Source organism: Vipera berus (assembly GCF_964194415.1).
Source record: "Vipera berus genome assembly, chromosome: 6".
In the NCBI taxonomy this organism is placed as follows: domain Eukaryota; kingdom Metazoa; phylum Chordata; class Lepidosauria; order Squamata; family Viperidae; genus Vipera; species Vipera berus.
Window position 1 is genome coordinate 57,660,137 of NC_138208.1, and position 22,791 is coordinate 57,682,927.

The window sequence follows — 22,791 nt, forward strand, 5'->3', positions numbered from 1 at the left end:
ATCAACATAATCTCATACTCAGATCACAGATACAGAAAATATAAAAACTGGTAGGGAAAACACGTACTAAATTCCTCAGTATCATACTATTGTGCATGAATATAATCTTTTCAAAACTGCATCCCTAGCATCAATGTCACCTGATCATGTACTGCATGTATAACTGTAACAGTTTTCTTTTGTATTCTCATATTTAAAGCATTTTAATATCAATATAAAAGCTTAGCATTTTATTTCATTTCAGGTTCCCTGATTCATTGAACAAAAAATGCTTCAAGATGCATGACTTAATTGGAAAAAAGAAAATAATGAACATACATGCATGTATACACACATACAGAAAAAGTGTGAGAAAGAGATTAAGGATGCTTTTAATGGTTCTGATTGTTAATCTCTTTTTAGTTTCTTCTTCCACCTCTTACAGGATTCTGTCTTCAATCTCCTTTCCTTCCTTGCTAGTTCATACTGTAACTGACGATGGGTTTTCTTCTCGACTGGCTTCATTTTTGCTGTTCTTCCAGGAGAAAATTCTATTACCTGCATCGGCGCTACAAGATCCTGAACAAGTTAGTGGGTTTTGTTTTATTTATTGGGAGTTCAGTTTAATCAAAAAGTTAAATCACAGAAGAAAAATCTAAACTGTTATGGTTTCTATAAAAGCAGTAATTACAAAGATGCTTTTTTAATTGAGCTCTTCCAGGCATTATCACTTATTCCTCAAATATGATGATAATATATGTATACCACTTGATTAACTTAAAGGTCTATAACAAGGCTATGAAGGCTTCCCAGCTGCTGTATAATCTCAGGTAAGGGATGGATTCTCTATGAAGTGATAGGAAGGAGTTACATATGTTCATGTTCCTGCATGCATTAAAGTGACTTTTTGGTGTCAAATCCAAAGTAACTGCACCAATCAAATGGCAATTCTCCTGGGTATATTCCTTCGAAGAGAAATGGTATATGACCGTGGTGGCGAACCTATGGCACACATGCTACAGGTGGCACGTGGAGCCGTCCCTGTGGGCACACGTGCCATCGCCCCAGAGGGAGGTGGGGCCAGACTGCTCCCCTCTGCCTCTCCACGTGCGCCTGCGCTCTTGCTCTCTCTCTGCACTGGGAGTCAGCTGCAAGAGCTTAGCGGATCCTGGCTGGATGGTGGAAGCAGCTGCCAGCAAGAGTCCAGGAAAGCCTCTGGAGCGATTTTGCCCCCCCCAGAGCTGATCCAGGCAGCAGAAGCATTTTCCAAGCCTCCGAAGCTGAGATCCATGGTTGCGGGGCAATTTTGCGGTGTGCCAGCAGCCCGATCCAGGCTCCAGAGGCCTGGAAAAGGCCTCTTCTGCGTGGATCTAGGGCTGCAGGGTGATTTCGCACTCCCCCCCATGGTTGATATGGGCGGCAGAAGCATTTTTCAGGCCTCTGGAGCCAGGATCAGGCCACTGGCTTGCCGCAAAATTGCCCCGCAACCATGGATCCCGACTCCGGGAGCTTCCCGGCTCCTCTGCCTGAGGACGCGTGCAGGGAGAGGCGCCACCCGGCTTGGTAAGCTGTAGTCTCCCACAGAAGGAGCAGAAGGATGGAGGAGGAGGGCTGGCCGGGGATGGGTGTAGGGCTGCCCATGGGGGGAATCTGACCAGCCCCAGTCTGGAGAGGGGGGAGGCTGAGGGAGCCCAAAGGGAGGCATCCCGGCTGGCCAGTAACAGGCTGGAGAGTGCAGGACAGCAGTAGCTGTCCCAGGACGAGCGGTAGGTGGGATAGGTGCTTCTGATGTCCACGGGGGAAGCTGTGGAGGCTCCATGCCCAGTCCTGAGGCAGCAGCCCTATGTGCGTCCCCGTGTGTGAGCGCGCCCCTGCCCTGCCAGGCAAGTGGAGCCATGACATTTGCAGCAGAAGAGCGCAGGCGGGCAGCAGAAGGCGGAAGGAGTCCCGATCCCAGCACAACCCCTCCACACTCTTGTCTTCCCCCCCTTGGAAGAGCTGTGGTGCTCAGGAGCCTCCCCCATGCCCCCCACCTGCTGAGCAAGACGCCCTCCTTCCCCACCCTCCAGAGCAACATCGAGCTGGCCACGCCCACCCTGGTGATACATAAGTGGGTTTTGGGTTGCAGTTTGGGCGCTCAGTCTCTAAAAGGTTTGCCACCACTGGTATATGACATTCATGAAATTAGCATTTTAATTATTCTTTAGAATAAATAGGGTCTCCAATAGTAATTAAAGCCTGGAAGGGTAAGGGATGGATGGATTGATTGATTGATTGATTGATTGATTGATTGATTGATTGATTGATTGATTGATTATATGCCAGAGGTCAGTGTCAACTCTTAGCAACTTAGATTTTCTCCATGATTAGCTGCCCCTTACATGGTCTTTCAGGTCTTCCAATTGTGCACTCAACACTACTGTAATTGAGTTTATCCACCTTGCCACTCATTAGTCTCTTCTCTTTCCTTCCTCCTCTCCCAAGAGCCTTAGAACCTTCTCCTGGAAGCTAGGTCTCGGCATAATGTATTCAAAGTAGGATAATTTGAACTTGGTCATTTCTGCCTAAAATGAGAACTCTGGGTTCATCTGTTTCATAATCCATTTATTTGTTTTCTTGGCTGTGCATGGTATTCTGAAGTCTTCTCCAATACTAAAGTTCGAAAGAGTCAACACAGGTATTTCTTGACTCACAACCATATCTGGGACAGGAATTTCCATCACAAAGTGATGTGGTCTTTAAGTGAACGTTCATATGACTGCACCTATTTTATGACCTTTTTGCCATGGACATTAAGCAAATCACATGGTTGTTAAGGAATCATGTGGTTGTTAGGCAAATCTATCTTCCCTCATTGCTTGTTGGAACCCAGTTGGGAAAATTGAAAATAGTGAGCACATGACCCCAGGACACTGCAGGTGTTACAAACACATGCTGTTGCCATGCAGCGAAACTGTAATCATGTGACTGCAGGACTGGTCATTAGTCACTTTTCAATGCCATCATAACTCCGAACAGTTGCTAAGTAAATGGTCATAAGGCAAGGAGTATCTGTACTTTTTGTATCCTACTTTTTCAAAGTCCAACTTTCACTTTGATGGCATATCGCTAGGAATACAATTGCTTGCTCTGCTCAGATCTTTGTAGGTAGAGAGTGATTTTAGGAGTACCGGTAATTAACTTTTTCTTCCACTTGGTTCCTAAGATAAAATGCAGCTGTTGTATCTGCTTTTCACTTTTAGCAAAAAAAACCAAAAACCTCCCATTGTGCATCTTAAATTTGTTGTTTTGTTCCTTCCCCTGAGAAGCCAAACTTTTATGATTAAAAGCATAATAGATAAAAGCAGTATAAAATTTTGAAAGAAACAAATAATCCGTTAAAGAATTGTACCTCGGAGAGTCACTGAATATATGATCAGCCCAAACGAGATATAGATTTGTTTGTAAAGTAAATTATGATGGATGTAAATATATTTCAGAGTATTTTCCAAATAATAATATGAAATATCCTACAAAACAATGATAAGTAAGAATATAGATAGGACATTTCAGCTAGGAATAGATTTTCAGACAATCACACAAGTATTTTTTTTGGTTTTGTTTTGCTTTGACCTTTCACTAGACCAGGGGTCGGCAACCTCGGCTCTTTTATGACTCGTGGACTTCAACTCCCAGAATTCCTGAGCCAGCTATGCTGGCTCAGGAATTCTGGGAGTTGAAGTCCACGAGTCATAAAAGAGCCGAGGTTGCCGACCCCTGCACTAGACCATAATGCCACTGATATTAGTGCCATTATTTTTCAGTACAGTGTAACAAGAAAACAAATACTAACAGCAGCTATTTATTTATTTATTTTCTATGGTCATCCTTCTCAACTGAGTAACACTCTGTGTGTGTGTGTGTGTGTGTGTGTGTGTGTGTGTGTGTGTGTGTGTGTGTGTGTATGCTGAGATAATTAATCAGTTAACGGTAAAGCCAAGAAATGAGGCCCTTAACACATTCAGAGCCCGGGTACACAGTCAGGTTTTTAAAACCTTACAGAAGGTCAACAGGGCTGGAGAATATTTGAGTGAGCAAGATCTACCAAAGAAAAGGCCCATCTTCTGATCCCTGACAGCCAACACTCTGGTGGAATCCTCTGGACCAAATTGAATAGGTAGATACTCTTGGAGAAAGATGGTCTTTCGGGTAACCTGATCCCAGGCCACGTAGCTCATGTTGCCTATGGATGCTATTTGTACAGTTGCAAACATTATATAGTAACTGACTAGTCTCCTGATAACTGTTTTGCTTTTATTAAAAAACAAAGTCAGAGTTTTGGGATTGGGAATGGAAGACCAGTGCAGATGCCACATTCTGACAGTTAATACGTTTTGCAGCATACTCAAATAAGCATTAAAGTCTCTTTGAAGTGAATAAAACTCAGCACTTGGTTCCTATATTGATACATCCAGGAAGTTTTCTTGGTAGTGATTTGGGATTGTTTTCTTCCGCATTTTTTTCCTTCCTAGACTAGCCTATTATTCTCAATTACTTATCCAAATATTTACCAGACATTGCCCTGATTAGCTTTTCATAATCTCCTAGCTTGACCAAAACAAGTACTATTGAAACAAACTAAGATAGCAATGTTTTTTAAAAGCTCTCTTTGTGACAAATGAGTAGGTAGAAAATGGTAGCAAAACCATTTCCCTAAAGTTCTCTTGCCAGAATCTTTCATAATGAGTCTAGGAAGTTTTTGTATTTTATGTAGTTTTTTTTAGATAAGATTAAATTTTTAATCAAAGAGTTAAAGCTTTTGAAAATTAAATTGTTAATAAATGGTCTATATTGAAATTTTGTGCTAAAAATTAGTGGAAAAAGTATCCTGAGATTATTGCCAAAGCATCTTTTCCTGTTTGCTACAAACTTTAAAGCTCTTAGCTTTTTGAACTGAGAAACTTAAAAGGAAGAGAAATCTAAATGCTTCATTCCTTTGCTTTTCCGTCTCAAAATCTTTATCAAAGCAAAGATGTGATTATAAGAGATGTATCTTAAGAATCCTCCATGTTATCTATTGTGAAGCAAGCTAGATTGACCGTTATTTTATATATATATTGTGTACACACATAGTTATAGGCTGTTTAGTCATGGCAGAGTTATTTGCCCATAGTTAATTGTGATTAATGTCTGGAAAATTATTGCATTTAATATCCTCTGTATCCATAAAATGTTTATGTATAGAAAATGCTTATTTCCACTGAAATATATTGGTATCGTTAAGTTTGCCTTCCCTTTCATCTCTTGCAGAATTGAGAAAGAATTAAGCAGGTTTCGAGGATGGTTACCTAGAAAGCCAATGAGTTTGGACAAGAAAAGGATGCCAGATTTGGAAGAAAATAACTGCTACACAGCTCCATTTAGTCAACAAAGGATTCATCAGTGAGTTTTATAAAAAGGCAAATGTGAAAAGGGAAATATTTACATTTAAGTGAAAATGGGACCTTGTACTGCTTGATAATTTTTCAAATGCTGAATTCTGAATAATCCTTAACATACTAAAAAAAGTCCACATCCTGTAATATTTGCTGGGTGCATACTAGCTAAATAACAACACCAGGTTAGCAATGTATTTGGTTCTGTTTCTTTCATTACTTGTTGATCCAACTTCTCCATATGAAATATACCCTATGACCTTTGAATAGGTCTGGCTGGGAAGGACTTTTGAGCTGTGTTCAGGGAGGCAGAACATTTTGAACACTTTGAACATTGTGGATTACAACCTTGCCTGATTGACAATTTTTGGATGCCTGAGACAAAGGATCACTATATAATATTGTTTTTGGGACTGGACCTGTACTCTGGAACCTATTGGATTATAAAGGCTACATATAAAGACCAGAAAACTAGAGGAAACTTTGTTCTACTTTTACTGAGACTGGTGATACTAGAGGATCTCCAGGAATGATGCCTCAAGAAAAAACAAACACCTTTCAGAACGAAATATACTCTATGCTACAACTAATTCACCAAACAATTGTTGCATACAAAGAGGACATAAAAAGAAACCATAATGAGACTAAAAATAATTTAGATAATATAAATGAGCAAATCTCCAAATTAAATCTACAACTGTTGTAGAAAGTTCCCAGACAACGACTACAAAGAAATCAGAAATCAGAAATCAGAAGATGAAGCAGAGGAAATGGACCTAGAGATGGAAGAGATAAAAGAAGGGAAATATAAATATCATATACAAATAAAATACTGCAAGACCTACAGATAACAATGAAAATGCAAAAGACCCTTTCCCCTTAAGTCTGCAAATTACACCTTATGACAAGGAAGAAGATTTTTTTAAAAATGGAACATAGAGCTGTCGGGAAATGTTACAACTTGGGAGACAAAAATGAAAAGAGAAATTGAGGGAGAAGAAAAGTGGGAGTTGCTTAAGGAATATAAATGGGTGGAATTCCCCCTCAAAAATACCCTAAATTATCTTCCTCATGCCAAGCAACTTTCACAAAAATAGAAAATTCCTGGGCGATTTAATTTGCCTTGGAAAGCTACTTGGCAAAGAAAGAAAGAAAGAAAGAAAGAAAGAAAGAAAGAAAGAAAGAAAGAAAGAGATTTTAAAAATTGATGATTTGACTTATTAGATGGGGCATTACATGTTTAAATACTTGTTTGAATATGATTAGAAGAACAGATTAGTAAACATGATGAAGATGTTTATATCTAACTTGTACACATCAATAGTACCAAGAATTGTACTGTAATGGAAAAAATATGGGGAAGAAAGGAGGATCAGGGAAAATATATTGGATTGTGCAGTACTGAATAGATTTATACTGAAGAAGTTAATGTTAAATATGTGAACCCAGACATGTTTTTTACTTAGCACTATAGATTGTAATTCTTAAAAATTAATAAAACAATTTTTTTAAAAAAAATAAATAGAATATATCCTATGCAGCATAAAATATAACATTAATACATCAATTATGCAATAAAGACCAAAATATCAAAATAAAAGGCTGAGATAGCTGATCTACTTAAATGCTTACAATCATCTGCATATAGTTCATAATTCTAATCTGTATTTTACAAAGCATCTTATATAAAAAATTAAGCGATAACAAATGCATTTATGGATTTCCATTACAAGTATGAAAGGAACAAATAGCTTTCTGACATAAAGAGGGCCTTAACTAATATATATATATATATGTATGTATGTATGTATGTGTATATATAGATAGATAGATAGATAGATATAGATATAGATATAGATATAGATATAGAGATATAGATATAGATATAGATATAGATATAGATATAGATATATAGATATATAGATATATAGATATATAGATATATGGATCTTTGGTCATTCGGGTTTTTTCCCGTGTAGAACTAAAGGTGTAGGAGCAACGTTTCGACGGAATCCCATCCGTCATCATCAGGCTGGTGGCTTCAGCTTCCTTCTTCTGGGAGAAGCATGTGGCTGTTTGTTCCTCTTTTTTAAACTGCCAGAGGGGGTGTGTACTGTGGGTGGAGGTGTGCTCTGATTGGGTGGGGGATTAAGTGTGTTTTGATTGGGTGGGAGTGTGTTTTGAATGGTGGGTGTGTTCTGATTGGGTGGGGGTGTGTTTTGAGTGGATGGGCTGGTCTCAGCTGCCAGCCTTAGACCTGAGCTGGTGAGTTGTGCTGCTTTTGTTCGGCTTCGTGTTTGTGGTGGTGCCATGTTTTTATAGTGGGTGTCAGTTTGCTTATTGTGTGGTTTGGAGGGGTTTAAAGTGGCTGATGTTGCAGCTGTAGTTAGGTTTCTGTTTTGTGGTTGTGCCTCATTATCATTGTGGGTTCGGATTTGCTTTTTGAATGGTTGTGTGGTGGTGATGTCATGTGGTGTTATCATGAGTTTGGGTCTGGTATCATTCTTGGTGGTTGGGACTCGTCTGTCAATCAAGGTGGGTTTCCAAATGGCTGGTAGGCGAGAGGTATCATCTCGTTTGTTCATGCTGTGGGGGCGTTTTTCTATCTCAATGGCTTCTCTGATTATTCTGTTGTTAAAATGTTCAATTTTGGCGATAGTTTTGGTTTTTTAAAATCAATTTCATGTTCCGTGGCTTCAAAGTGTTGGACCAGGGATGAAGTTTGTTCTCCCTTTCTGAGTGAGTTTTTGTGCTCTTCAATGCGTGCACTTATTCTTCTGTTGGTCTGTCCGATGTATGTGGTGGGGCAGGTGGTGCATGGGATTTCATATACTCCTTGGTTTTCTAAGCCAATTATGTCCTTGGGGTTTCTTAGGATGGTGGATATTTTTCTGTCTGTGTAGAATGCTGTTTTGATGTTGTGTTTTTGGAGGACCTTGCTGATTCTGTCTGTGGTCCCTTTTAAGTATGGGAGGAGGGCTTTGCCATTTTCTTGTTCTCTGTCTTGGGTTTTTGTGGGTGTCTCTCTTTGGATTAAGTTGGTAATCATGTTTCTTTGGAATCCATTGGCTGTTAGTACATTAGTGAGAGTGTGTAGTTCGGTTTTTTGGTGTTGTTCGTCAGCTAGGTGTTTTGTTCTGGAGATGAGTGTCTTGGCTACGGAGTTGATCTGTGCTGGGTGGTGGTGTGAGAGTGCGTTCATATAGCGGTTTGTGTGTGTTTTTTTATGGTAGATAGTGTGTCCTAGGGAGCCGTTGGATTTCTTGTAGACTAAGACATCAAGGAAGGGAAGTTGATTGTTAGCTTCTGTTTCCATGGTGAATTGTATTTTGGGGTGTAGGCTATTGAGGTGTGTGAGGAAGTCATCCAGTTTTTCTTTGCCGTGTGGCCAGATTACGAAGGTGTCATCTTTGTATCTGAGCCAGAGTTTGGGTTTGTGGTTGGATTTTTCTAGAGCGAGGGTTTCAAAGTGTTCCATGTAGAGGTTTGCGATGACAGGTGAAAGGGGTGATCCCATGGGTGCTCCTTCCATTTGTTTGTATCTTTGTCCATTGTAGATGAAGTATGTGTTAGATAGGCAGTGGTTGGTCAGATCTAGGATGTGTTTTGGGGGGTTGTATTTATTTAGGATAGCTGTCAAGGCTTCTTTGATTGGCACTTGGGTGAAGAGGAATATGACATCGAAGCTCACAAGTAGGTCACAGGGCTGTAAGTTTAGTTTACTTATGATCTCTATGAATTGGAATGAATTTTGTACGTGTGAGGTGATGGAATTTGCGTAAGGCTGTAGTTGTTTGGCAAGAAATTTGGCTAGATTTTGTAGAGGTGAGCCTATGGAGCTGACTATGGGTCTGAGTGGGGTTCCTTCTTTGTGTATCTTGGGCAGACCATAGAGCTTAGGACATCTGGATGATTTTTCTCTGGGAATGATTGTTTTCTGGATCTCTTCACTGATGGGGGTGGCTTTTATTTTGGATTTTGTGGTTTTTTCCAGGTAGGTGGTGGGATCTGTCTTGAGGAGTTTGTATGTGGAGTCTCGGAGTAGGTTGGATAATTTGGTATGGTAGTCAGATGAGTTCATTACCACTGTGGCGTTGCCTTTGTCTGCTGGCAGAATGATTATGCTGGTGTCATTTTTTAGGTTAAGTAGTGCTGTCTGTTCCTCTTTGGGTAAGTTGCTTTTGGGTGGTTTGCTGGTGCAGAGGATGTTGGTAACTTCGAATCTGATTTTGTTGGCGTCATCAGGGTTAATTTTGGTCAGGCTAATTTATATATATATATATAAATTAGCGCTTGAATTAATTGTAGCAAATAAATATTATCTGAAAGAAAAAAGATATTTTAATATGAAAATAAATTTTGAAGTCTTATCTTTGGAAATGTCATGTTGAATTCTACAATGACTGTTACCACCACAATAGGAAAAGAAAATGAAAACTTAGTTAAGCATTTTTGGTCCATATAGTTAGTACATGGGTAATATTTTTTAAAGTGGCTATTTTTATTTGATATAATGCCACACATCTTAGTGTTCTGAAAGAATTACTGCAAAGTAAAGCAGGCTCAACCTATTTTTGCATGTCTTCCAATAGATAAAAATTTGTTGCCTAAATTTTATTACAGGCGATCATTACATTTGATCCAAATCTGTGATTTTTAATCTACAATATTTCCGAGCTAGATAAATCAAAATTAATCTGCTGACTTAATTGCCAGCTGCAATCAAAGTTATTCTTTATCTGATAGTGTGCTGCACATCCTATATTCTGCTCTATGTCACATCAAGAGCACTTTCAGATATCTAAACCACTTCTATTGATTTCTTAGTCTACCATATAACAAATGAAAATATAGTATTTCTAGTATTCAATATTTTTAAAAAGGAATGTGTCCAAAAAAGTGAATAAAATGAAATTCTGTAATCCCTAGTTACATTATCCAGTTTGCCTCCCATAATTCTCTGTAGGTTTCACTTATCTTCTGCTAGGCATTTCAGTTGTTTCCACGTCTTGCAGGTGCATTTGGTTATATACTAACTAGCTTGAGGGTTTATTGACTCTGAATGTTTCTAATCAGAGCATTTGGATTTGAAGGCAAAAAGGTATTTGGGTGTGTATAGGATATAATTCCTTAAAGCAACCGCAGCTTTTCCTATATTTTGGAACACCTTTTTGCCTTAGTATTCTAAGCGTTGCATAATCTTAATGTTGACTTGTCATATCTGGTGAGGAATGACATACTTTTTCACTCAAGTTTGGTATTGATTTAAGATTCAGTGGCCAATTTGGTTAACAGAATTGTCAAGGGGACTCATCGTTTGCTTCATCCAGAAATAAATTGGTATGATCCTTTCATTTTATAAAAAATATCACTGAAGCTGATTTACCTCTTTGTAACTATATATCCTACAAACTCTAATAAGCAACAGCTTTTATTTACAATATTTTTTAAAAAAATGCGGTTGATTAGAACTTTTATACAGGACACGTTTATTTACTGTATATTTTTTATATTTTACTGTTGGTATGTCAGAAATATTAGTGAAACCTTTTCAGTTGTCAGAAACAATAATTGCATTTCCTTGCTTGTATTTTCAAAACAGCTTTATCGTTCACAATAAGGACACATTTTTTAACAATGCTACAAGAAGTAGGATTGTTCATCATATTTTACAAAGGATGAAATATGAAGAAGGAAAAAATAAAGTCGGTAAGTGTGGGATTTCTGCAACTCTTACTCCATTTCAACCTTTGCTGTTACACAGAATAGAGCAGGGCTTTTCAACCAGTGGTACGGGTACCACCTGTGGTACACTGGCACCTGGCAGGTGGTACACGACCAGTGGTAGCGGGAGGGGAATGAGCTGAACCGGTGGTAGCACCGCACAAGCCTGAGCGAAAGATGGCTGGAGCTGCAGGGCTGTCAAGGCTCAGCGGAATTGCCAGGATCAATGCCAGGCTCCAGATGGAGCTTGGCACTGATCCTGGCGCTTCTGAGCCCAGAAGAAGCACCAGTCAACTGGAATGTTGCAGCATCTCCAGGGTCTTGTGATTTACATTCAGATGCTTGGCAACTGATTCATATTTATGACAGTCACAGTGTCCCAGGGTCATGTGAAGTGACCAAAACCTGTTGCAACCACCTAGCAGATGGGGGGAATAAAAACCAAACACCCCCACCTCACCCCCACTGCCAATCCTCAACAGAAATGCTCACAACAATGAAAACCTCGGACAGGAGGAAGAGCGCCGCCAGGCAGGCGGGCAGGTGTCTTGCTTGGCTGTGGCTTGGAGGGCACTTTTTTCAGTGCCATTGTAACTTTGAACAGTCACTAAGCAAACTGTTGTAAGTCAAGGGTTACCTGTACTTCATCACTTTTTTCCTCTCTTTTTTTTTTGGTCATCAAGTTTTTGACACCTTGCTAAGCGACTGGTGGTACTTGGATGTTGCCATATCCTAAAAATGGTACAATGGGTGAAAAGGTTGAAAAGCCCTGGAATAGAGTTAAGAGAAGCTGCAGTACAGGTAGTCCTCGACTTACAACAGTTCATTTAGTGACTGTTCAAAGTTAAAACAATACTGAAAAACTTTTGACTTATGACCGTTTTTCACAGTTACAACCTTTTAGCCTCCCCATGATCATGTGATCAAAATCCAGTTCATATTTATGACCATTGCTGTGTCTCAAGGTCATGTGATCTTCTTTTGCAACAATCTGACATACAAAGTCAATGGGGAAGCCAGATTCCTTTAACAACAATTTTACTAATTTATCAACTGCAGTGATTCTCTTAACAACTGTGGCCAGAATGGTCATAAAATTGGGCAAAACTCACTTAACCAATGTCTTAACAACAGAAATTTGGGGTGGGGTCAGTTGTGGTCATGGGTAGAAGACAACCAATACTAATATATTTTTTGATGAAATTATTAGCTACCAAAATTGTTCCTTCTTGTATCTTTTAATTCAATAGTAACTTTCAGAAAAATACTAAAGTGTGTGTAGTATTTGTAACTTGTATCTTCTCATATTTACACCTACTACCCACTCTTTGAATACAATCATATTAGATTGATTGACTGATTCAATTTAAGCACATCTAGATTAACGCTGAATATAATATATTATACTGTATTCATTCCAGCCTTTTCTGTTATATATTAAATATTTCTATTTCTAGGTCTCAATCGGTTGCTTACTAATGGTTCCTATGAAGCTGCATTTCCTCTTCATGAGGTATTCCTTCTATTTTATTTTTCTTAATCCAATTACTTCCCACCATTATTGTTGGTCCATTAATTCTGATTTTCACTATATTAAGGGGAGAATCCATCTAGGTTCTCTCATTTGGACAAATGAAACAAAATGGAATTTCAGATTTTTTTTAGAAAGATAAGCCTTTGAATTCACAACAAATAATGATCAAAAAAGTCAGACTAATTTAAAGGTTTTGATGTATAAATTCATATTTAAGAAAATATGTCTGAAGATGAGGTTCATAAAAGGTGGCTTACAGCTTTTTAAGTCAAAAACAATGAATGATAGAATGAAAGACTATAAATTCAGGACCATCAGTGGAAATTTCAGGGGAGCGTTCCCACAGGAACGCAAACCTTTGTAATCAAATCGTGAATTTACAAATATATATTCTTCAAGTGCTTTTTCTCCTGATGAAATTAAAGACTTCTCAATAAGTTATTCTAATACTTGCCTAACTGACATTACGGAAGAAATAACTCCAGCAAGTACAAGATTTATAATCAATGATAACAACAATCAATAACTCAATATACAACCATTCCCAATCATCGGGCCTTCTACATTTTTGTCTAGAATAAGTGTAACTTTGCATATGCAAGACAGCTGTTCTGTGTGAACCTTGCTTAATTTTGTATACAGGTAGTCCTCGACATACAATAGTTCATTTTGTGACCATGCAAAGTTACAGCAGCACTGAAAAAGTGACTTATGACCATTTTTCACACTTATGACCATTGCAACATCCCCATAGTCATCATCAAAATTCAGAAGCTTGTCAACTGACTCATTTGTGACAGTTGCAGTGTCCCAGGTGATGTGATCACCCTTTGTGATTTTCTGACAAGCAAAGTCAGTGAAATTCAGATTCATTTAACAACCATGTTAATAACAACTGCAGTGATTCACTTAACATCTGTGGCAAGAAATGTCAAAATGGGGCAAAATTCACTTAACAAATGACTCGCTTAGAAACATAATTTTTGGGCTCAATTATGATCATAAGTCAAAGACTACCTGTAATTGTTGGACAAAATTACATATTTTAAGACAAATGAAAGTTTGGAAGAAGGTTTCTACACATAGGTAATAACTAGTATTTTTTCTTTTTGATTAACTTTATATGTATAGCTTTACTACAAAATATCAAATTCAGTCTTTCATTTTTAACACTGCACTTATTTTTACACTGAATTAAGACCTCTATTCTTACAAAGTAATCTTCAAAAATTGTGGTTGCTTCTTTGAAATATGGGGTCTACTCAGATATATGAGCCATTGTGTTCAGTAAGACTTATTCTCAGAAAATTTTATATAGATTTATAGCTTCCTTCTTAATTTTCTAAGATAGAATAGAGCACCAGCTAATCATAATTTGAATGATAACAGAATTTTGGTGATAAATAATGCTAAATCTATATTTATGAATCATTGATATTTATGAATATCTATTAACTAATTATTTATTTACTTGTATTTTAGGGTAGTTACAAAAGTAAAAATTCCATAAAAAGTCATGGGGCAGAAAACCACAGGCATCTACTTTATGAATGCTGGGCCTCATGGAGAGCTTGGTATAAATACCAACCTTTGGATCTTATACGGTAAATTTTCTTTAAAAAGTCATTTGTATTGGAAATGTATAGGTAACCTAAAATACTGAAATATATTTTGTGGTTTCATTTGAGGCAATTGATTTGTTGCCTCATTTGAGTTTTTGATATTCACACATGTATTTGAAATTTTCAAGAACTCTTGTGAGTTCCAGGAGACTAATCTGCCCTGTTACCTTTTCATTGATGAGGTTTACCAGATCATACTTAAGTTGCATTGTTGGTGAACTGAAAAATATGTCTATTGCTGCTTTCTCTGGGAAAGAAACAAGTGTTATATCTGCATATTGACATCATATCAAAGATGATGTAACATATCATTACACATTTTTCTGATTTTTTTTATTATTTTAATCCCGTTTATATCCCGCCCTTCTCCGAAGACTCAGGGCGGCTTACAATTTAAAGCACAAATCAATGTGCTTAGCAATTTATCAAAGTTAACATGGTAAACTCCCTTTTGAAAGGCCTCCTCTGACAGATGTTGTTCTTGTGAGAACCGTGGCATTCAGAGAGGAATATGAGAACTGATTACTGAAAGCCTTTAGCACATACTATATTAGTGGAATGAAGAATTTCAAACAGTTTAAAGTGGGTGTACAGCAGAAGCACAGGAACCGATGCATGTTCAATTAAATATACAGAATGTATATTTATATGGAATGGATATCTTTTTCCAGCCATTTAGAGGAAGTTTTACTTCCTTCCCTTTGTACACTTATTTGCTAAATGGTTAAAGTGATCTTTGTACTGCTAGATAATTCTACCAGGGCTAACCAGGTAAAAAAACAACCTAAGATGACTTTGCCCATGTCCACTGCATCCAGCTCTGCAGAGGCTTATTTTGAGATTCTCAAGGTTCCTACCTCTGGGATCTAGTTAAGTTTCTTTCTGAAATCACAGTCATAAAACTGGCAAATTCTGACAATGGCAAGTAGTAGGGTGCAATAACACTATAAAATCAATCTGGAGCAATACTGAGATTCAAAGGGGCCTCTGTACCCATAGAAACCTTGTGTTATAATCATAATAGTAAAGTTGGAAGGGACCTTGGAGGTCATCCAGTCCAACCCCCTGCTCAGGCAGGAAACCCTATACAATTTCAGACAAATGGCTGTCCAGTCTCTTCTTAAAAACTTCCAGTGTTGGAGCATTCACAGCTTCTGGAGGCAGGTTGTTCCACTGGTTAATTGTTCTAACTGTCAGGAAGTTCTGTGTTGCTTCTCTCCTTGATTAGTTTCCATTTGTTGCTTCTAGCGCTGCCTTCGGGCGCTTTGGAAAATAGCTTGACTCCCTCTTCTTTGTGGCAGCCCCTGAGATATTGGAACACTGCTATCATGTCACCCCTAATCTTTCTCTTCATTAAACTAGACATACCCAATTTCAGCAGCCGTTCCTTATATGTTTTAGCCTCCAGTCCCCTAATCATCTTTGTTGCTCTTCTCTGTACTCTTTCCAGAGTCTCAACATCTTTTTTACATCGTGGTGACCAAAACTGGATGCAGTATTCCAAGTGTGCCCTTACCAAGGCATGGTAAAGTGGTATTAATACTTCACGTGATCTTGATTCTATCCCTTTGTTAATGCAGCCTAGCACTGTGTTGGCTTTTTTGGCAGCTGCAGCACACTGCTGGCTCATATTTAAGTGATTGTCCACTAGGACTCTGAGATCCCACTCACAGGTACTACTACTGAGCAAGGTACCCCCTATATATTTTTTCCCTTTGTGTAAAGAAAGATGCAAAAAACGAATTAAATAGTTCTGTTTTCTCCCTGTTGCTTGTCACCTTCTTGCCACTTTCACTCACTAATGGACCAATGATTTCCTTTACTTTTTTTGTTTTTTACATGTTGAAAGAAGCTTTTTTGTTATTTTTGACTTTGGTCACAAGCCTTAGTTCATTTTGAGCCTTAGCTTTCCTCACTTCGTCTTTGCAGGCTCGGGCTATTTGCTGATATCCTGACTTAGTTATGTGCCCCTCTTTCCATTTTCTATACTTGTCCTTTCTATACTTGTCCTTTTTATCTTTCAATTTATCAGAGAGTTCTTTATGCAGCCATGCTGGTTTCTTTTGAGAGCTGTTATTTTTCCTCTTTGTTGGCATTGTGGTAGGCTGGGCTTTTATTATCTCACTTTTCAAAATTTCCCAAGCTTTTTGAGTTCTTTTCCACTTGAGGATTCTCATCCATGGAATCCGTCCCAAGCTCTCTCTTAAGTTTATTGAAATTAGCTCTCTTAAAGTCCAAGACTCTAGTTGGGCTGTATTCTATTGCTTGTGCTTCCATAATGTTGAATTCCAATATTGCATGATCGCTTCCTCCCATGGTTCCTGTGGCTTCAACACCTTCTATCATTTCATCTCTGTTAGTGAGAATTAGATCCAAAATGGTTAATCCCCCAGTTCCCTTCTCTACTTTTTGGGTGACAAAGTTGTCTGCTAGGTTTGTCAGGAATCTGTTTGATCTTCCACTTGTGCAGAGTTTGTCTCCCAGTTGATGTCAGGGTAGTTAAAGTCCCCCATTACTATTGTGATATGCTTCCTACATACCTTGGTTAGCTGACTAGCAAAAAGTTCATCTATTTCCTCTGTTTGGTTGGGTGGCCTATAATATATACCTATGGCAATGTCATTTTTTCTCCCTTTTATATTGACCCAAATGCATTCAAGTTTAGTTTTCATCATTGTTGTGCTCTATTTCTGTAGAGATGTAGTTATTTCTTACATAGAGAGCAACTCCACCTCTTTTATTTGGTCCGTTTCTTTTGAATAATTTAAATCCCTCTAGCTGTGTGTTCCATTTGTGGGTTTCATCCCACCATGTATTCGTGATGGCGACAATATCATATCCGCCCTCATTAACCTGAATTTCTAGTTCACCTTGTTTAGTGCTCATACTCTGTGCATTGGTGTATAGACATTTGAGTCCTTTATGACTGACCCTGTGCTTACTTTCTACATGATCTGTGTGGTGCCTGAGTTCCCCTATTGTCTTACCACCTATTTGGTTAGTGCACTTTGTGTGGCACTCACTATTAGAAGCTTGATTTTGCTTGACAGCAAAGTTGATATTCTTGTCCACACACACATCTATGTTACATGCACTGATGGCCCTATAGTTTTTAGATTGCCGGGGACAGGAATGTTCTGTATCAATTAACTCAATGTCCCCGCTGTTTAGTTTAAATATTTCTCCAGAAAGTCTGTGAATTTATAGCCGAGCAACTCCGTCCCTTTCTTTGATGGATGTAAACCATCTCTTTTGTACATTTTTCATTGGACCAGCTACAGACATTGTGACTAATATATCCAAAGCCTTCCCATTTACACCACTCCTTTAGCCACATACTGAATTGTGCTATACGCTGGCCTTTTCCATTTTGCTCCTTATACACTGGTAAAACCTCTGAAAAAGTAAGCCTACAGCCTATTCTGCTAAGTTCCTGCCCCAAGCTCTGGAAATCATTCTGCACAGAGAGTACATCTTTTTGAGACAGATCGTTAGTGCCCATATGTACAATAGCCTCCACATCACAGTCCTTGTTAGCATTCTTGATTATTTTAGAACTATGCTTCTTGTCCCTACCGGCAGTAGCATGTGGAAGACACCTGAGCTCTTTCAAAACCTCTGTGTCATTTCCTAAACTTACATCCCTTATAATTGAATCACCAACCAGAAGGTGGCTACTCTTTTTGGATGCCTTTCTTTTCTTGCATGACTGATGTGTAATACCTGATTCGCACTTCTCCCTGTCGAAAACAAGTTCTTCATCTTGGACCACAATCCCCTGCTTATTTGAGTTATCATCACAAATACTTTTACCTGTCTCCTTAATATCCCTATTAAGGTCAGCAATGGCACTGTATCTGTTGTGGAGGGACACAGCCAAAGCTTTGTGTTTATGGTTCACAGCTCTCACCCTGCCAGATGCCACACTGCCCTTCTCCTGCAGGATTTTTGTGGTAGAGGGGGCAGATAGCGCAGAGGCTCAGTAGAATAGAAGGGCTGAACTGGATACCTAATTTCTGCCTGAAGAGCATGGATTACAGACCCTAGATAAATTATGATCAATTTTGCTATGTAAATTAGTTATAAAGTTCCTGAATGAAAAACTGAGAAGCAGTGTTGCAAAAATTCTCACGGAAATTGAAATTATCTCATGAAACTAATTTGTTCTTTGTTTTTCATACTTTTGGGCATAGACTGGCAAAATTCAGTCTCTCAAAATTAATAGCAGACATCTCTAACAAAGTTAAATGAACAAAGAGGCAGGACTACTGATCTAATTGTGTATAAGGAATGATCTGAATATTCTTTCACTAGTGATAATTAGTTTTTGAAACAAGTGTTAATATGATATTCAATAATGCTTACTTATTTGCATGAATATATGCATCCACATCAATAAAACAACAATATTTTTTAAAAACTACAGGTGAAAGAATGTCATATATGTGATCTTACTCATATACGGGAAGTCCATACATTTCTTGATCATTTTATATTAAGAAACACTAATAAATTTTACTTCAGAAATGTTAATAAAATTGCTTGCTTTTGTGTTTTTGAATAGACGCTATTTTGGTGAGAAAATTGGTTTATATTTTGCCTGGCTAGGCTGGTATACAGGAATGCTTTTTCCAGCAGCCTTCATTGGACTGTTTGTCTTTTTATATGGAGTAGCCACACTGAACTACTGCCAAGTCAGGTGAAGTCAACATTATATATATTCCTGTGCTTATTTCCAAAATAATTATATTGGTGTTTTTTTTAAATTAAATTACTACATCATAGCTACTTTTTATTTTGGCACAAAAGGTGGTAGACAATGTGCTTATGAATAGTCTGGAGGGTGGCAGCATTGCTAAAGGTCTTGCCATTCTAAGAGATATGTTTATTTTTCTCTTTATATGATTTATTTTAATAAACTGTACTTACCTCACTTCCTCTTTCAAACCTATCATATATTGCTGTTCTGTTCCTGCAATATGGACATTTCTACATTTTTTTCTTGATATACAAATGAATCTTAAATTATTTTCAATTAGCAACCATGCAGTATTTTGCATCTGCTGACAGACCTTGCTATCCTTATATCATAAAAATCCTATTATTTGTTTAACAGGCCATAATCTAATCCAATACTGTACGTGTACAGTAATCACTGAATCATTTGGCCATTCCAACACTGATTTAATGCAAATGAAGGTTAATATACTTGTCCCAGGATAACATTGCAGGATCCAATCTGGGTTGGTCACCAGGACCAGAGATTTTCTCTTCCAAGCTTTCCGACTCATGCTGGAGCCCATCCTCAGAGAACCTCTTTCTAGAAGTTTCCTGAAGATGGGCTCCAGCATGAGTCCAAAAGCTCAGAAGACAAAACCTCTGGTCCTGGTGACCGACAGATGTTGGATATTGATTTATTGATTTAACTTCATGAGTTTGATCATAGATTCCATATGTTCTATTAAAAAATAGCTATTTTGGTTCCAACTTTTAAATCTTAATATGATTAAGAAAATTAATCAGATTTTTTTCCTCTCCCTTCTCTGCTCATATCTTACTCTGCCTATGTCTCTTTATCCTACTTCTATCTTCCCATATTCTCTACCAGATGCTTTAATTGATTTAGTTTGTTCCTTTATCAGCCAAAATGATTATCAGTCAAAATGAGGCAAATATTTCTAGAATATTCTGTAAATATTCTGTAAATGGTTAATTCCTTGTCAGTCAACAATCATAATGCATTACACAGTATAGTTTGATTCATTTGTTTCATTGTCTTGATTTATTTATTCTGTATGCAAGTTTCTTTGGTAAAATAAGGGTTTTGTCCTGCTCTGACTTGTAATGATGTATACCTTTGTAACTAACTATGACCTTCCAAAGTGCCACTTGTACTGGGATGGAACACTAAAGGTTATTATATAGGCTAATGTAGTCTAAACGTTCTAAATAAGGAAACAGTTAACTATCCCAGGAGAATTCATTACAATAATTTCAATGAGACAAACAAAAAAATCTAAAGAATGATTGGAAAGCAAATTTAACATCAGTGCTTCTTGTCACAGCAAAGAAGGCAGGAAATTTAAAGATACAGCAAGCACACATACCCAGAAAATGTTTCTCCCTTTATTCCTGTCTGCAGCATAAGGAAGCATCTCAGGTTTCTACAAAATAAATATATATTTAAGGAAACTAGTCAGTGAGAGAACATATGCACAGATGGAAATTGGTACATAAATGTGGAAAAAAATCGTACACATGTTGAATGTAATGACCTGAACTATTGACTGATGTGTCTTTAAACTAATTTAAGCCCAAAAGAAAACATTCTATTATTATAGAAAAAAACCCACCTTTTCTTTCTAACTCCACTTGTCTAAATAATGGGAGGGGTTTTTTAAGTAAAACAAATTAATTAGAACTTGGGATAGTAATCATTAGCTCTTCTCTTTTGCAGTAAAGAAGTCTGCCAGGCTACAGAGATTATTATGTGTCCAATTTGTGATAAATACTGTCCCTTCATGAGGTTGTCAGATAGCTGTGTTTATGCCAAGGTACAAATAAATGCTGCTTTTCTTTTTCTACTAATAGTTTTATCTATGTGTATGTATGTATGTATGTATGTATGTATGTATGTATGTATGTATGTAGGGTTTGTGTGTGTGTATCTGTATTTTAAATAATCTAAAGATATTGCATTAAAAAAAGATATTTAACTCTGTGGAGTTGAATGCAACACCTTTAAAGAGCTTGCTTCTTAAGATATTAAAGTATTAAGCATACCTAGTTTTTTTAAAAGGATTTGCTGATAAATACAGTGAGTGAGGAGTAAGGAGATTAAAGGAAGCTTTTAATGTTTATAGCTCACTATATTATATTAAAGGTTATATAAAATTATTACTGTTTTATATTGCCTTTATTGAAAATGATGAGCCTCTTGACGGGGATAGGGATTCTGTTTATATTTTTACTTGTGAGGTTTTGAAGGCAATTGGTTGAACAGGGACTAGGAGTTGTGCTGCACTTAAATAATTTGGAAAATATGTTTCACAGTTTGTGACAGTTTAAATGCAACACTTTGCATTTGCCCCATGATCCTGGGAACGAAACAGTTACTTTAAAGAGTTTCAAACAAATGCTACATTTGAGTCCTCATGTGTTTTTAACTACATTGTCCTAGAAAATAGCCCTTGATTTAATCTTATTAGCAAAGCTCCTCTTCTGTTCCCATGAGAACCTCACAAGTAGAATCTAGTGAAAATATTTTAGAACTATTAAAAATTATATAAAAATTCCTTCCAATAAAAGTAACGTTTAGCTTTAAACTTCAGTAAGGTATTTACTTACCATTCTTTGGAGAAGTTCACTTACCAGTACGTAGAAAATGTAGAAGATGATCAGGCTGAGCCCGAGAGAGGGGTCAAACGCATCATCAATCATGAGTCCCTTTGTGCCCACAAGAGATCTAAGTCCAGCCCACCTTGAATTTCTTCTACTTTTATCTCCTGCTAATTTCCCTTGGCCATTAGTAGTTCAGATTCTTATAGAGAGCTCAAGCTTACAATAAATCTTTATACCCATTTGAACTGTCTGGATTTCCTGATTTTCCTGGCGCTAGACAGAAAACCCTCTAAGACATGCTTACGGCTTTACCATTAATGATAAATTTGCACTTTAAAGGATTTCCTAAGTAGAATAGATAGAAATAAAAATTGATATAGATAAGACTTTGCCTAGTTTACAAATCATAAAACAATGTGAATTAAGAAAAATTAAATGAATTTAAGTTCAAATTATTTTTCTCCAGGTAACACATCTTTTTGACAATGGGGCAACTGTTTTTTTTGCTGTTTTCATGGCAGTATGGGGTAAGTGATGATTAGGAAACAATATCAATGTAATTGTGTTTAAAATAACTAAATGGAGGATATGCTTAACTTCAGCAGACTTTGTTCAATGACATGAAATTCTTAGGGTATTTCTACGCCTCTGCTCTGTCCTTTAAAAATGAATGTTTCTATTTTCATCTGCCCTCATCTTTGCAAGCTCAATAGGAACAATATAGGACAGCAAGACATTTATCTTATTGTTTAAAAGAAATTAAAATAAAAGTGTTTCCCACAGGAAGGCTTCTTTATAATTAATTCCAAAATCTTATTTCAAAAATTTCCATACCTTTAGTTTGTCTGTAGCTTTCTAAAACCAAAGATTTAATTACCCTTTTGCTTTTTATTCCATGAAAAAATAAAGTCCTTAAATTTGTATTTAAAACTTCATTTGCTATTTGGATTGAAGGAAACTTACCTGGGTTCCTCAAACTCAAACATCCAAACACCCCTAATAGCTGAAAAACAGTTAATAAGAAATTTCTAAAAGTGATTAGAAAAGGAAGTCTGCAAATCCAGTAAACATTCAAAGGCAGTGACCTCAGTTTAAGCAAGTTGGCTTTTGCTCATCTCCCAGAGCACTAAATCTATCGGAAACCACTGTCTTTAACTCTTCTCCAAAAAGAAACTGT

The 22,791-nt window shown here is 37.3% G+C and overlaps 1 protein-coding gene across 1 annotated transcript in view; it reads left to right on the forward strand.

The window, feature by feature from the left end:
- ANO4 (anoctamin 4) overlaps nt 1–22,791 on the forward strand; it is a gene marked incomplete at both ends in the record, with an annotated part of 103,626 nt that overhangs the window by 48,305 nt on the left and 32,530 nt on the right. Inside the window, 8 exons of the mRNA XM_081330632.1 lie at nt 522–566; nt 5,269–5,400; nt 10,996–11,102; nt 12,575–12,630; nt 14,134–14,255; nt 18,838–18,972; nt 20,731–20,827; nt 22,081–22,141. Coding sequence (XP_081186758.1) covers nt 522–566; nt 5,269–5,400; nt 10,996–11,102; nt 12,575–12,630; nt 14,134–14,255; nt 18,838–18,972; nt 20,731–20,827; nt 22,081–22,141 — 755 coding nt within the window. The remainder of the gene's footprint in view (nt 1–521; nt 567–5,268; nt 5,401–10,995; nt 11,103–12,574; nt 12,631–14,133; nt 14,256–18,837; nt 18,973–20,730; nt 20,828–22,080; nt 22,142–22,791) is intronic.